This window comes from Mesoplodon bidens (genome assembly GCF_964165515.1).
Source record: "Mesoplodon bidens genome assembly, chromosome: 4".
Lineage (NCBI taxonomy): Eukaryota > Metazoa > Chordata > Mammalia > Artiodactyla > Ziphiidae > Mesoplodon > Mesoplodon bidens.
This window is the reverse complement of record NC_138160.1, coordinates 65,492,366-65,509,330: the sequence shown is the minus strand read 5'-3', so window position 1 is coordinate 65,509,330 and position 16,965 is coordinate 65,492,366. Positions and strand designations below refer to the sequence as shown.

Genomic DNA, 16,965 nt, shown 5'->3' with positions numbered 1-16,965 from the left:
ACTTACAGATTTGATGGCTCATTTTTCAAAGCAAGAAAAATAATGGCAAGTCACTAAACTATTTGGAGGGAAAGCATGAGTGTTTGCATCATAAAACTAACCCCACTCATCATGGCCGTAATAAGATGTAAATAAAATCCAGTTTCCTAAGCCAGTTATGGAAGCAAGCTTTCATCCAGGAATCTAGAGCCTAAAATCAGAGCCCAAGGAGCCAGTGCTCATTGAGAGATGCCTCCACTTCTAGATGACTCCCAAAACTAAGGTTCCAGAGCCCTGAAAAAGAAATAACTTACTGCATATTAGGGATGTCGCCTAGTAACTGAACACTGTCCCCTGGCAGTGTAATTTACCTGCAACAGGTTTGACCTAACTTCCAAAGGATGACTTGTTAACGATTTTTAGAGGGAAGCAACTCCAACACTGATAGTAGGTGTGTGTAGGCCATTCTCTCCTTCTTATAACCGTTAACTTAATTTGCCTTGATTACAGTAATTTATCTTCTTCTGCTATCCTCATTAATAGATCTAAGCTCCTTGGAGGCATGGGTTCTTTGTGTCTTATACATTTTTCAGCACCTGCAGAGCCTAGCAGAAAGTATATGTTCAGCAAAGGTCTGCCATCTTTCTATGGGGAGGCCAGTTTGGGTTTGTTTGGTTTCCTTTCAGTCATAAAGCCCAGAAATGTATATGTGAAACACCCAGAGACAGTACTAAAATGTAAAACATTATTTTCAGGAAGAAACAATTAGGCAGTGATTTGCTGTACAGCTGACAGATGTTCACACAGCTTCATGGTCAAAGATACAAGTTGGGGGCTTCCCTGGTGGCGCAGTGGTTGGGAGTCCGCCTGCCGATGCAGGGGACGTGGGTTCGTGCCCTGGTCCGGGAAGATCCCACGTGCCGCGGAGCGGCTGGGCCCGTGAGCCATGGCCGCTGAGCCTGCACGTTCGGAGCCTGTGCTCCGCAACGGGAGAGGCCACAGCAGTGAGAGGCCCGCGTAACGCAAAAAAAAAAAAAAAAAGATACAAGTTGGAAGTATTGCTAGCCTGGACTCTGAGTTGCTATCTAACCAGTTCCCATGTGTTTAAAGAAAAGTCATTTACTTCCCCTGTTCTTGACAGGTTTAACCTACACCCTAGGGGTGATTAATGAATACCTGAGTACCTTAATCAGACACAGACTCTCGAAGGATGCTTAGTTGGCATCAAGAACCCACAATTCAGCAGCATTGACATCTGCAATGATCTTAATAAAAGAGATCAACCACTGGGCAATATTAAGTTAGACTGATACCTATGGAATGATAATTACCAAGCAACTGTAAGAACTAACTATGCTTCAGGTTTCCCATATGTTTGGATGATAATGTACTCTGGAGTTCTGACTCTTCCTTACAAATACAAAAGAAATTTCCTTCTGTCAGTGTCTATTTCCATTAGGAATTATATATATACTTTTTTTTTTTTTTTTTTTTCTTTTTGCGGTATGCGGGCCTCTCACTGTTGTGGCCTCTCCCGTTGCGGAGCACAGGCTCCGGATGCGCAGGCCCAGCGGCCATGGCTCACGGGCCCAGCCGCTCCGCGGCATATGGGATCCTCCCAGACCGGGGCACGAACCCGTATCCCCTGCATCGGCAGGCGGACTCTCAACCACTGCGCCACCAGGGAGGCCCTATATATATACTTTTGAAGTCAGGGTTATATCTGCCAGCATCCTTAGGAATTCAACAGTATATGATCACTGATCAAGCAATTCTAAATTATTTATCCTTTTGGAAAAAAACAAATTTTATGTGCTTTGAAATAAACCTTATAAACAATGCCTGGCTAGCATTCATCCTGTGTGAACTTCCATAGAAATCTTCCAAGTAACATGGGAAAATACTTCATTAATATTTCAGACAACAATAATACAAAGGATGCTTTTCTCCCCCTCAAGTTTTATAATGGGAGAAAAATGTTCTTGCTGAAAATTGCCAAAGAAATTTAACATTCTACATCATCCCTATACTACTTAAAGAAAAACAAAACAAAAACTAAAACCAATCTTTCTGATTTAGACAAAGGCAGCAAAGGTGTAAACCTTATGTGAAAGATCAACCCCTTACAAAGATTCTATTTAAATACTATTAATATTATTTGAAAATGAAAACAGACAAAAAAAAAAAAAGACACCCTACCACATTACATATGAAATCTATAGTGGAGAATAGTTCTCTATGTAGTTTTCAGAGTTCATACATTCACCATTTGTCTAACCCTTTGATGGTTAATTTATGAATTGTAAATTGTATCATATGACAAAAATTCAGTTTTATTGTAAATTCACTTCTAATTTATTTGCAATTAAAACAAATACCTTTGCATTTCTAAATGCTGCCAGTATGTATATTAAAGAAGAAAATAAGAAGGGTGTATAACAGATCTCCAACAATTCACTAGGAGAATACATAGGACTCAGCATATAGTCATACTCACAGCTATGATTTATTACCGTGAAAGGACACAAAGCAAAATCAGAAAAGGGCAAAGGTACATAAGGCAAAGTCCAGAGGAAACCAAGGACAAGCTTCCAAGAGTCCTCTCCTGGTAAAGTCACACAGGATGTACTTAATTTCCCCAGCAGTAAGTTGTGGCAACATGCGTGAAATATCCACCAGAGAAGCTCATTAGAGACTCAACACCCAGGGTTTTCACTGGGGGCTGCATTCACATAGGCACCTCTTCCCTACCGTGTACCGAAATTCCAGCTCCCAGAAAAAAAGGAGGTGTTCAGCATAAACCATACTGTCTGCAGAAACCGTTTAGGCACAGTGAGCCATTCTTACTGGAGAATGCTGGAAACCCTCCCCAAAGGCAAGGTCTCAGATGCCAGTCAAGGGTCAAGCTTGCATGTAGGGATTCCTAAGGATAGTTGTCTCATCAGGTTTGCCATGTTAATCTTTTTTTGCATTTCTCTCTTTTCAAATTCTGTTTCTCTTAAAAGTATCTCTGTTGTATTTATTTACTTTGTATTCCTTCTAGTTTACTCTTTATTCCTAAATTGATCTTTTTCTTTAATATATAGTTCACTCTCAAATCCTATCACCTCATTTCAAATCTTTCCTATTTCTCATCTATTCTCATTTGTCCTTTCATATTTAGCATCATTTCCTTTTAGCTCATTTTGAAGTAGTAGGTTATAGTTTTTATTTAATTTGTGGGCATGTCTTTCTGGCATGCGTTCACTTTCTGTAAGGACATTATCCTGCTCCTTATTCTTTTTTATTATAATTTTATATGGGATTTCAATTTGGTTCTTTTCCCATTGCTAATTTTTAAGTGAAAGTTAGTTTTCCAGATGTTTCAGAACACAGACATTTTTTAGGATAGCTGATGTTACTTTACACATCTCCCTCTTCTGTTGTTTTTTTATGGCGTTCAATCATGGCACCTCACTTCTGCTTTCATTTGTAAAAGATTAATTGCATGAGTACTGTCCTTTAACCACAACTAGAAAATTATACAAATATATATATACACACACATACACACTACATACATGTGTGTGTATATACATATACATATATATATACATTTAAAACTGTTTTCGGGCAGTTGGACATCAGGCAGCATAGAACTGTGATCCTTGAGAGAAGAAAAACAAAAGAGGTAAACACTACGACTTACTCCTTGGAGAGACCAAGGAAAGTAGAAGTTGTGAGACAGAATGCCAGAGATGACAGAGCTGCATACAGAGAGATGCAGAAGGGTCCCCTCAAAGTCTCTGGTGAAGCACTGATCCTTAAATATGCGGAGGACCTCACATGAGATCAGGGAAAGAACCACAAGAAACAGTAGGACGAACAAGGGTTCACATAGGGCGTAGAATAGTCTGCTCTCTGACTAAAGAGAGTAGAAATACCTCAAAATACTTAGGGCATTGGGTAGAAGTCTTGGAAGTGTATTGCTTTCAGGGTGGGATTAAAATAGACATAGGCAAGGATTTCCCAATCTTGGTACTAAATGATATTTTACTGAGATAGCTCCTATCTGTCCACCCCACCTCTGCAGAAGAGGAAGTAGCTTACTTATCCAGGATCGATATGATATAGGGTAATTCTTCACAGAGCCAAAGATAAGGGGCTAAATCTCTCAACTCTACAAGTTAATCACTCTTTTAAAAAGCTGTCTATAAGGGGCTTCCCTGGTGGTGCAGTGGTTAAGAATCTGCCTGCCAATGCAGGGGACACGGGTTCGAGCCCTGGTCCGGGAAGATCCCACATGCCGCGGAGCTACCAAGCCCGTGCGCCACAACTATTGAGCCTGCACTCTAGAGCCCGCAAGCCACAACTACTGAGCCCATGCACCACAACCACTGCCACAACCACTGAAGCCTGTGAGCCTAGAGTCCATGCTCCGCAACAAGCCCACGCACTACAACAAAGAGTAGCCCCCGCTCGCCACAACTAGAGAAAGCCCACGTGCAGCAACAAAGACCCAGTGCAGCCAAAAAAAAAAAAAAAGCTGTCTATGTTAGTAGCTGTCCTCCTTATCTTCAACTCTATGATCTGTGAAATAATAAGAATAAGAAAGGTGATGAAGTTTTATGAATGCTTTTCAATACCACTTCTTAATACTACTTCTCAATTAACTGTGAATTAGTATAAAGCACGGTTTTATATTATGGTGTTGTAGTCAACACTATAATACATTCAATAGCTATCATGAATACAAATTGACAGAATTCTTAAGCTTTCTTTTAATTTATGTCAATTAATATTTTTAATATTCTTCAGCAACAATACCACACGGCTCATTCTTGCCCCAGAATATTCTATCTACAGCAGGTAAACTTCTTACCTAGTACTTACCAAAATTCAATTCAATAGTACTTACCAAATTCAATTTAAGAAATGTTTTTTAATATAACATCACCCTTTTTTTATTTTTGAGAAATCACTTACTTGGGTTTGGAAAGCACCTTTTCCAAGTTAAACTCTTTCAGATATCTTATTATGGCAGCCAAAGAGCAAATCACAGGCTTTTCCAAGTTAATGATGCCAGAAAAACTTTGAGAACCTAAAAAAAACAGAATATACACCTTCATTAAAGTTATTATTCATTATTAAAAACAAACATTAAGTTAAATAAAATTTAGTTTATGATTTTTGAAATAATAATTTAGACCGTTATCTCCTAAAATTACCCTTTGGAAAAGTACAGAAGTTTACAAATACCTAGGGTATGGAAAAAAGGGCATTTTCTGATGGTGGATGACCCTTTTTGGAGAGCAACAGAGCAACTATTTTCAAAGTGTAAAATGCTCATCCCCTTTGACCCAGAAATACTCCAAAATGCTTGTTAAAGATGTGTATACCAGAAAGTGAGTTGAAAAATCTTTTCTAGTAGTTTCTGCTTTATAACAAAGTCAATCAGCTATACATATACAGATATCCCCATATCTCTTCCCTTTTAAAAAATTAGACACAAACTAATTGAACATCAATAAGGTATTACTTAAATAAATTTCAGTACATCCAGATTATTATGCAGCTACTAATGGGAATGACTTTCCCATTAGCTTTCCATCTGGTCTCCCACCTTTATCCCTGTGCCCTATAGGGTATTCTTAACAGAGCAGCCAAAGGAATCCTTTTTAAAATGTATGTCACATAACTGGATTACGGTGCTTACAAATCCTCCAACATTTCCCAACTCACTGAGAGAAGTAGCACAAGTTCGTACAGGGTCTAAAAGTCCCTACACAACCTGCCTTCCATCTCCTTTCACCTCTGAGCTCACCTCCTAATATTCTCCCCTTACTTACTCTGTCCCAGCACCCAGGCTCCTTGATATTCTTTAAACACACCAAGCACTTAAGATATGTTGTACTTACTGTTGTCTCTGCCTGAAACACTGTTCCTTTACACGTCCATGTGGTTTTCCCCCTTAACTACTTTAATCTTCATTCAAATCTTTGTTCAATTGCCACATTCTCAGTGTGGCCTTCCTTCACCACTCTACTTAAAAATTCACCTCTTCCCTGCCTTTCTGTATAGTACTCATCACCTTTAAACACTATTTTATTGTACACCTCCCCCTATTAGACTGTAAACTCCAGAAGGGCAGGAATTTTTGTCTGTTTAATTCCTTACAGTACATAAAATACCTCAAATAGGCATTCAATAAAAATTAGTTGAAAGAATAAATACAAGTTATATTAAACAAATACATAGAAATATGTATGTATATGTGTAGATCTGTACATCAAAAAATTCTTAAGGATGTGAGGGGAAGGACTTGTACTTTTTTCCTTACACACAGCTATGTTTTAACTTTTTTTGCAGTAGGTATTTATAACCTTTAGAAAAAATTACAAGATATCCTCTACAAATCTGTAATATAAAATATATTACTTTCAGCTATATTTATATTTTTATAAAACCAAGGTGTAAATGACGAGTTAACAAAACTCTTTTCCCTTCTACTGAGAATTTCATCTTTTAACTGTCTAGCTCTGTTCCCCAGGAAACCTGACAAAGATGAAGTGCCACTGTGTTATGAGGTAGCATTGCGTATGGTAAAAATGACCTGAAATCAGTAAACTGCAGCATCTGAACTAGGGGAAATTATAAATACCTGACTCCAGAATTTTGGCCTTCCTTGAGTACATTGACTCTTTGAACTTGGCATGTCCTTTGGAGAAATTCCAGCAAGAGATAAGGTTTCCTATAGGGCATGGGGCTTCTAAGCCAGGGCAGATCCTGCATCCCCCTGATGAAAGTCTGCTTTCTTTGCAACTGAGCAGTCACTAGAGGAGGGAGGGGATTTTAAGCACCCAATGACTCTGTGGACTGCTGCAAAGACTGCTGAGGACTCCTCCCACTAAGAGAAACAGCGTCCTGTCGGCAAACTGGATTTTCTGTCCTATATCCTTCTAAGTGAATCTGATGCCAAGAGTGGCTTATGATAGTTTCGTGACTTAGTCTTGTCTTTAGTTGAACATAAGATGATGATCCCTTGGTGATATCTCGGACTGCCATTATAAGTGGGTTACACTCTCAGACGCTTGACTCAATTTGGCCAAGACACCATGAGATTAAAAGGGATGGGGAAAGAAATGCCAACAAGACATTGATGCCTAAGAGGGAGCTGGGGGAGGCTGGTCTAACAGTGAAAGCTCTGCAGCTTGTGATAAGGGATAAAATTGGACCTTAGCATAAGCTGGACTGGCAGGAATGAGGGGTACAGACCAAATCAAACAGATACTTGGCTGAGAAAATGTGAATTAGACAAGCAATGGTAATCCAACATATTAAGACCCTGTCACTAATGTTCTGGTATTTTAATTCTGGCCATCAATTTTTGGAAATGCTAGCCTTCATTAGGAGATTTACCCAGACTTTTTATAAAATTGCAGGAAAATCACGGGCTATCTTTTAAAGGAAGCAAAAAGGAAGGTTCTTCAGTAACTAACTTGTTACACTCCAATGAATATGTCAAAAACATCAAGTTACTAAATGGTCATAATTACAAAGAAGCAGCTGCAGTTGTGCTTCTGATGAGTGCAAGAACAGTGAACTCTTCCCTCTACTTCCAGTCATTAATCAATAACTATCTAGTTTCCATTAGAGTTTTAGTCAAACTTGCACCTTTATCCAAATCTCAACTCAGTTAAATTTGAGGACACATGGCTAACATGTATAAAATATTTACCTTTACCATCAACTACGTCTTTTGCATAAAATTCTGTAACCTCTTGGAAAGCGTGGCTGTATTCAAAACACATGTTATCCATCCTTTCTACTCGAATTCTGTCATCCCGCATGCTGAAAGAAAAAAATGCAAAATTAAAAAATTAATTATCCATAATCTTGCACTATCTGTATTTAGGCCTTGACCTGACCAAAATAAATAAGACTCATTCCTTATTCTCTCCCAAGTTGAAAATAAAAAGACAAAGAGCTAAGGTTTCCCTGTCAAAAGCCTGCATTTCATAAAATATTATTACTTTTACTCCTGGTATTTTATATCACCTAGCACACTGTGAGTACTTTATATAGATTGTTATTAAGAACTCATTAAAATTAAGGTCAGTTACTTTAATAAACACAAAAGGGAGAAAAATGGAAAAGCATCAATTTAATTGCATCAATTGTTTAAATCCACTAGAAACAGAATACATCATTAATTTCTTTGAAGTGGCATCTTTGGTTGGCACTATGCTAATAAGTCCATTTCTTCTATCACAGCCTCCAGTCAAATATAGTAAATTCCCCTTAAGTCAACTCTCACTCTTTCTATAAGTGGTTCTACACTTTTAAAAAATATGCATATATGTGTGTGTGTATATACATAAATGATCATGTAAGTACGTAAACAGAATCATCAAATCATCATCCATGCTAGTAGTGCATCATTGTCTTTTCCACTTTCTAGTTTGCTTAACTCCCCATTCCCCTCCCCTCCCCTCCTCTCCTTTCCTAATCACCTCACTCCCAACCCGTTAACAGCCTAGGAGGAATCCTTCCTCGTTTTTTTCATGTTCATATGGTCATACATAAGTATGTCATATACACCTACTCATACATGCATTGTTTTATAAAAAGGGGATGACTTTATACAAACTTTCCTGCATCTTCTTTTCTTCACTAAATAATAACTCTTGGAAATCCCTCCATATAAAGTGACCTAGCTACAACTCACTCTTTTTAATGGCTGAAAAATATTTGATAGTATGTAAAAGCCATAATTTATTCCACCATTTCTTTACTATTGGACATTCACTTGATTTAACATTTTGCCACATGTTGCTTTAGAATATTTTTATCTAAAAAAAAAAATTACAGATACAGGTGTATCCTGCACACGTCCCTCTTCAGTCATATTCATCTACCATCTTCAGAAGTAAACACTACCTTCAATTTGGTGTATATTAGCACTATGTATGTTTTTATACTTTACAATATATTTTAGCATCTTTACACAATACACTGTACCATTTCATGTTTTAAATTTCATATAAGCAGTACTTTATTACACCTATCCTTCTACAACTTGCTTTTGCACTCAGAATTATATTTCTAAGATTTATACATGAAGATGGACATATTTTTTTTAACATCTTTATTGGAGTATAATTGCTTTACAACGGTGTGTTAGTGTCTGCTATATAACAAAGTGAATCAGCTATATGTATACGTATACATATATCCCCATATCCCCTCCCTCTTGCGTCTCCCTCCCACCCTTCCCTATCCCACCCCTCTAGGTGGTCACAAAGCACTGAGCTGATCTCCCTGTGCTATGTGGCTGCTTCCCACTAGCTATCTATTTTACATTTCGTAGTGTATGTATGTCCACGCCACTCTCTCACTTCCTCCCAGCTTACCCTTCCCCCTCCCCATGTCCTCAAGTCCATTCTCTACGTTTGCGTCTTTATTCCTGTCCTGCCCTGCCCCTAGGTTCTTCAGAACCTTTTTTTTTTTTTTTTTTAGATTCCATATATGTGTGTTAGCATACGGTATTTGTTTTTCTCTTTCTGACTTACTTCACTCTGTATGACAGTGTCTAGGTCCATCCACCTCACTACAAATAGCTCAATTTCGTTTCTTCATATCTGTTTTTAAATTTTCAATTATTTCTTATTTTTGAGTAAATTTTTAAGATTTGCTTTTCAAATTTAATTCACCTGAATTTATTCTGGGGATGGTGTGAAGGTAGAAATACACTTTTATTTTCCATATGATTATCAATTAAGGATCAAGCACCATTATAAAACATTCCATCTTTTCCTACTAATTTAGAATGCTGCCTCCACATTTCTATATACGTGTGACCCTGTTTCTGGCTTCTATCCTATTCCACTGATCTTTTTGTCTATCTCTGTATCAGGACCACAGTATTGTAATTTCCATGGCTTGGTATCAATATCTGTGGCAAGGCCCCTACCTTGCTTTTCAAGATTGTCTTGGCTATTCTTGGGCTTTTGAATTTCTTTAGAAATTTTAGGTTCATTTTGTCAAGTTTCACAAAAACCGTATTGGGCTTTTGACTGGATTTGCAATAAATTAATTTAGAGAGAAATGATATCTTAACAAATCAAGATATCCTATTGTTAAAGATGGCATAATATCTCTATTTATTCATGTCTTTTATATCTAACAATAATGTTCTGTAATTTTCTCCATGTTATATATATCTTTGGTTGTGCTCACTCTTAGATATATTATAGATTAATACTACTGTGAAGGGAATCTTTTCTTCTATTACATTGACTAAAAGCTTATCACTGGTGTACATGAATCTAAATTTTTATATGCAGCAACAATGCTAAACACTTTTTTCCTGTATTGTCTATATATGAATTAATATCATCTTCAAGAAGAAAATTTCTGTTTTTCATTTCTTTTTCCTGTTTCACTACACTACTGGCTAAGACCTTCAGGACTGCGCTGAACAAATGTAAGGCTAACAGCCATCCTTTGTTTTCTTACTGATACTAATGGGAATGCTTCCAAAGTTTCGACTCTTAAATATGATTTTTACTAATGGGTTTTGGAATAAATGACTTAGCCCGAGGTTTGGCAAGTTTCCCAGTTCTTGCAAAAATAAAAAAAATTAGTCATAAAGGATTACTGAATCTTAGCTAATGCTCTTTCTATAGGTATTAAAATAATCATATTGTTTCCTCTCACTTAATCTGGTAAGATATTATTCATATTTCCTGATCTTTGCATTCCTGGAATATATTATACTTGTCATGATGTTCTGCATTGCTTAAATAAAGTTATAAATTTGATTTCTTAGTGTTTTTCTTTTCCCCCAGAAAATCTGTGCCAGCATACCTAGCTCCAAAGGCTTTTTCTGTTCTACTGCAAGACTAGACAGGCAAAAGCTGCTTCAGGAAGAAATCTAAGAGGGAGGATTTTCTCCCATCTGTAGTGCTGAAGAGGATTTTTCCACCTTAATCCAATGGAGAGAGTATCAGACTAACTATTGCAAATCTCTTATCAATTTTTATCTTCCTGTAGACACCCTTAATACCTGGATTTTTAGAAGCCTACTGCAAAGCTATTTAGTAACTCAAAAAGCAACAAATGACCTTAGGTGAGTTCCACAATGCTTTTGTACAAGTTCCTAGAGTGAACACACGAGGCAGCTGGTAACTCAATTACTGTTCTAATATTTTGTTTGAGAAGCAGATAAGGATTTAGAAACACACTAATTTTGATAAAAATGGACTTGTCAGTTACCCTTGAGGCTTTCATGGAAGCATTACAAGAGTGTTAATTTCAACATTCTGCAATCTGTATATAAAATACCCTCATGCAAACATTTTTTTCCACAAACTGATTGCAGTTATATGTGAAATCTCTCACCTGTTTCCCTAGATTTCTTTATGGTAAAATCAAATCACTGTATCTTTGAAACAAAAGTCTACTTGAAACACTGTATACATAGAGAGTAATATCCAACCAGAACTGGTCAAACTAGATTTTAGTAAAATTTCTATACTCAACAGAGAACTGTCAATCTTGGTTTCCTCAAACTGTAGCCTGTGAAATACCTGCATCAGAATCACCTGCAACACACATTAAAAGCACAGATGCCACACCCCAAATGTGTTCCATCTGAATTCAGCAAGAAGCTGGAGGAGAGGGGGTATTTTCATTTTCAACAGGGTTTTCGGAGTGACTCGCAGGCAAACTGCAGACTGAAAACACTCATCTACACGAACAATACTGACAGCCATTGTAGGACTAGAGTACAAAGTGGAAATATAAATCTTCTCCAAAGACAGTCTATGTTTTTAGCTGCTCTATTAGAGGTGAGCAGTAAATATCTTTTCACCAAAAAATTAAGGAAGTCAATGATGGTCCCATAATTGACCTAGGACTTAAAAAATTATTTAAAAAAACACCTTCCCACCCTCTACAGAGGCTGTTTGTGACCAGAGGCTGAACAGAGGCTATGCTCCTCCTCCGTGGGCCTGGGGTGGCAACTGCCCTTCTGCACTGGATGGGAGGACTAATGTCAGCATGTAAGTCTCAGTCACTACATGGGGTATGCAAAGCTGGACTGTTTTAAGATTTCTAATTTTATTTTATTTTTTTAAAGATTTATTTATTATTTGTTTATTTTTGGCAGCATTGGGTCTTAGTTGCGGCACGCGGGACCTTCGTTGAGGCATGAGGGATCTTTTGTTGCAGCGTGCAGGCTTCTCTCTAGCTATGGCAGCGGGTTTTCTCTCCTCTAGTTGTGGTGAGTGGGCTCCAGAGCACGTGGCCTCTGTAGTTTGTGGCGCATGGGCTCTCTAGCTGAGGCACACGAGCTCAGTAGTTGCAGCACTCAGGCTTAGTTGCCCTGCAGCGAGTGGGATCTTAGTTCCCTGACAGGGAGCGAACCCATGTTCCCTGCATTGTAAGGTGGATTCTTTAGCACTGGACCACCAGGGAAGTCCCAAGATTTCTAATTTAAAAAAATTTTTTTCCTATGTTACATGCCTCTGTGTTGCCAGATATATTGTTTTTGAAAAATTAAGTGGCAATAAAACTCTCAACAAGTGTGGAACCTACACTAAAAAAAGGGGGAACTTTAGACCCAGTAATGTCAACTTGGACATAAATTTGGTGATTCTCTGGTGCTGAGTAGCAAACTACTTACAAAGATTTTGATAATGTTTAATTGTGACCAAATGTCAACTTACCAATTTATGATCTATGCTGACTTTTGAAACTATAATTTTTATAGATAAAAAGAGCCTTGCTAAAGGCTGACAATCTACTCTAGGAAAACCCAAGGCCTCTTCTGACAGTGTACTTATTGATAATAATAATACGGATTGAGTTCTAAGCTTGTTGAGTGATTAATTCTTTCCTCTGGGCTTCCCTGGTGGTGCAGTGGTTGAGAATCTGCCTGCCGATGCAGGGAACACGGGTTCGTGCCCCGGTCCGGGAAGATCCCACATGCCGCGGAGCAGCTGGGCCCGTGAGCCATGGCCGCTGAGCCTGCGCGTCTGAAGCCTGTGCTCTGCAACGGGAGAGGCCACAACAGTGAGAGGCCCGTGTACAGCAAAAAAAAAAAAAATCTTTCCTCTGAGGACAGAATGCAATAGAGATCGAGATTGAATAAAACAGACTATGTAACATAGTTACAATGCCTCTATATCAGGATTAGGATGAAAGTCATTAATTTATTACTTCTTATAATAGGGAACCATCACTTTCTCGGAAGACTGAGGGCATTATGTCAAATTATAAAGACAACCACTACAATGAAAATATCAGAATAACCCAAGAAGAACAGCAAAGAAAACGGACCATATAGTGGAAGATTCTTTAAGATATAAAAATAGAAAAATGATTATAGACAAACTAATATCAAATATATCTACCATAATGACAAATGTAAATGGGCTAAACTCACTTATTTAAAGAAAATTAACCTTGGATTGGATTACAAAAGAGGAAAAACTGGGATTTCCCTGGTGGCACTGTGGTTAAGAATCTGCCTGCCAATGCAGGGGACACAGGTTCAAGCCCTGGTCCGGGAAATTCCCACATACCACGGAGCAACTAAGCCCGTGCACCACAAATACTGAACCTGCACTCTGGAGCCCACGAGCCACAACTACTGAAGCCCGCACACCCAGAGCCCATGCTCCACAACAAGAGAAGCTACCACAATGAGAAGCCCGTGCACCACAATGAAGAGTAGCCCCTAATGCTGAATACTAGTGGTCATAGTAACTATTCTTGTTATTCTTCTGACTTTTTTGGGTCTATTATTAGTGCTTGTTATTGCTGTAGTTGTATAATCTTACACAGTATAGAAGTTTCCTGAAGTATTGCTGTCATTTTTGGTGTTGTCTTGTAATTAATAATGGATGAATGGATGTTGAATTTTATCAAAATACTTTTCACATCTGTCTAGATGATCATATATTTTTCTCCTCTACCTTACTAATGTGATGGGTTATATTAATAGATTTCTTTATGTTGAACTGTTTTTATATTCTTCAGCTAAGGAATCACACTATCTTGTATTTATCCTTTTTAGTATACTGATGGATTCTGTCCGCTAACATTTAATTTTGGAGATTGATTATATGATTTACACCTTAAAAAAAAAAAAAGAGTAGCCCCTCATTCTTGCAACTAGAGAAAGCCCACACAGCAACAAGGACCCAACGCAGCCATAAATAAATCAATAAATCAATAAATCAATAAATAAATTTATTTATTTTAAAAAGAACAAGAAAAACTTTCTACACTATAGGAGCAAAACTTAAAGTAATTCAGAAAGGTTAGAAAGAAAAGGTTGGCTGGAAAAAAACTGCCCAGATGAATATATTAGGCTAGTGTAAATAAAAAGAAAGCATGGGACAAGATTTTCTTATCAGGCAAGAGAAAATTCAGGACAAAAAGCATTATAACAAGACAAAGAGAGGTACTTAATGATAAAAAGGACAAGATGGAAGAAAAGCTTTTCATCCCATATCCTTACAAGAGTTTTAGATTTTTGAACCATTGGAATATACTACTTATTCAAAAAATAAAATTGTTTCCTTAGAAGAGAGAAAGAGGGCTTCGCTGGTGGCACAGTGGTTGAGAGTCTGCCTGCCAATGCAGGGGACACGGGTTCAAGCCCTGGTCTGGGAGGATCCCGCATGCTGCGGAGCAACTAGGCCCGTGAGCCACAACTACTGAGCCTGTGCGTCTGGAGCCTGTGGTCCGCCAAGAAGAGAGGCCGCGATACTGAGAGGCCCGCGCACCGCGATGAAGAGTGGCCCCCACTTGCTGCAACTAGAGAAAAGCCCTCGCACAGAAACGAAGACCCAACACAGCCATAAATAAATAAATAAGTAAATAAATAAAAAGCTAAAACTATAGAGCTTCTAGAAAAATATGAAGGAATATGTCTATGAACTTGGTATAGGCACAGATTTCTTAGGAATTAAAAAAAAAAAAAAAAAAGAAGAGAGAAAGAAAAAGCAAAGAGTGGATTACAGGATTTATTACACAGGAGCTCCCAGGAGATGTTTGTCCACTTCCATGGACTTAAACCTGGGAGGCTAGGAGTCCAGGAAACGGAATGGCTACAACCTTCCTGCTACCTTGTGGAATGTAAGAGGGCAAACGCCAGAGGGAGAGACGAAGGAGAAGAGCCCCTAAATCCATCCATGCCCAATTCCAGCCTACCTTCAAGCTTTTCACTTACATGAGCCAATATGTTCATTTTTCACTTTTAAAAATTCAATAAGAACTCACTATAAAGTATACAGTTTTCAAAAAGCAAAAGAGGAGTCTTTGCTGTCCAGAGAAGGAAGTGGACACAATCACACAGACAGCATCTTAGAAAGATAGCAACCTCTACTGTTGGCCAGATGGGCAAAAGTAAACTGAGGTGAGAAAGACCCAGTTTGATTTCAGCTGGTGAGCCTGCTTCAGACCAAACCAAGAGGGAGACAGAGTACAAATCAGAGACTGTAGAGACCAGGAAGCCCCCGGCCACCACTACACACACACTTTCCCACCAAGCAGAGATAAAGGGACCTTAGACAAGTTACCACTGGGGGCTAGAAATTAAAAGCAAATTTAGGGCAAGCCCTCGCAGGGTTAGAAAGACCCAAAGTAAGGAAACACTAGGACCTGGCCCCAGAGGACAGGCCTGTTGGGGAGCCAGAAGAACTGAGAATCTCGTCACTCACTATGCAAACTCCATGGGGCCTCAAACAGAGGAGGCCTAAGGCCCAGGAAGTAACCAAGGCCTGCACGAATGGCAGCTGTGCCTGCTGTTCAAAAGACTAAGACAGGTAAGACTAAGACAGGAGGTCTTACCTTATCTTACCTTATCTTAAGGTAAGACGTCTACACTAGGTAAACTCATGTCTTTCTAAAATTTTCTCTAGCTTTTGATTTTACTTTTTCTTTTATAGTAGTTGTTACTTTAAGGAAAAAAAAAAAAGGTAACACTCCAACAAAAAATTGCTCATCTGTCTGGAAATTGCTAACCTGACAGGGAAGTACTTCTATCTGCAATGAGGTCAGAAGAACTAAGAGGATTAGAGTGCTCAAACTTTGGGGAACCAGGGGGAAGAGAAAAACGAAGGGGGAGGGAATGGAGGCAGAAAGCCCAAGGGCCTAGAGAAGGCATCATTTCTGCCCACAGTCATAACCTCCCAGCTCTTCCTTCCTGACCCTGGAAATCTTCTCTAAGGATGAACTCCCTTGGAACAATATTTTAAAACCTCCATCCTCTCTTAATCTTTCAGTCCATCCCAATCCTGGGTCTTTTTGCCACCCGTCTCCACATACCATACCCCCAGCCCTGTGCACATATTCTTACTTATTTAACAAGCCAGCCAAGACTCACCTCCTCTAAGACGTTTTCCCAGAAGAATAACCACATGCTAGGATGGCCTGTGCTTTCTACTGGACATGTGGGACTGCAGTTTGTAAAGTAATACCTTTAGAAATAAAGCTACTTTGTTTGAAGCACACATGCTTTTTGTCAGGAACTTTACTGCCAGAGATAGAAATACAAACTGTAATATGCATTATAAAGGAATGAAAGTTTCATGGAATATTAACCAAAATAATGTCAACTGTGCTATAACACATTACTCATTTTGAAGTCCAGAAGCAGAGGTGAAAGAAGGGAATGGTTGCTTCTTTGTGTGTTTTTACTGAGAAGCCATATAATGGAGTGGTTCAGAGCCTATGCTTCAGAGCCAGGAAGTCTGGATCAAATCCCAGTTCTGCCACTTAGTAGTTGGATAACCCCAGACTCAACAGCTCTCTGCCTCAGTTTCCTGGAAATCTGTATTAAAAGAATAGTAGCTCCTTCACAGGGGGTTTGTGAAGATTAAATCCGCCAATAAATATTATAAAGCCCCCAGAATAGTGTCTAATACATAGTGTTAGTTATTGCTGTTATTATTAACATTACTACTGATACTTAAGAATGAAAGATAGGAATAG

At 38.5% G+C, this 16,965-nt stretch overlaps 1 protein-coding gene across 1 annotated transcript in view; it reads right to left on the bottom strand.

Moving 5' to 3' along the window:
• The window catches only part of MSH3 (mutS homolog 3), a gene marked incomplete at its 5' end in the record, with an annotated part of 184,857 nt that overhangs the window by 119,193 nt on the left and 48,699 nt on the right, over nucleotides 1–16,965 (bottom strand). Inside the window, 2 exon segments of the mRNA XM_081231819.1 lie at nucleotides 4,945–5,059; nucleotides 7,697–7,809. Coding sequence (XP_081087945.1) covers nucleotides 4,945–5,059; nucleotides 7,697–7,809 — 228 coding nt within the window.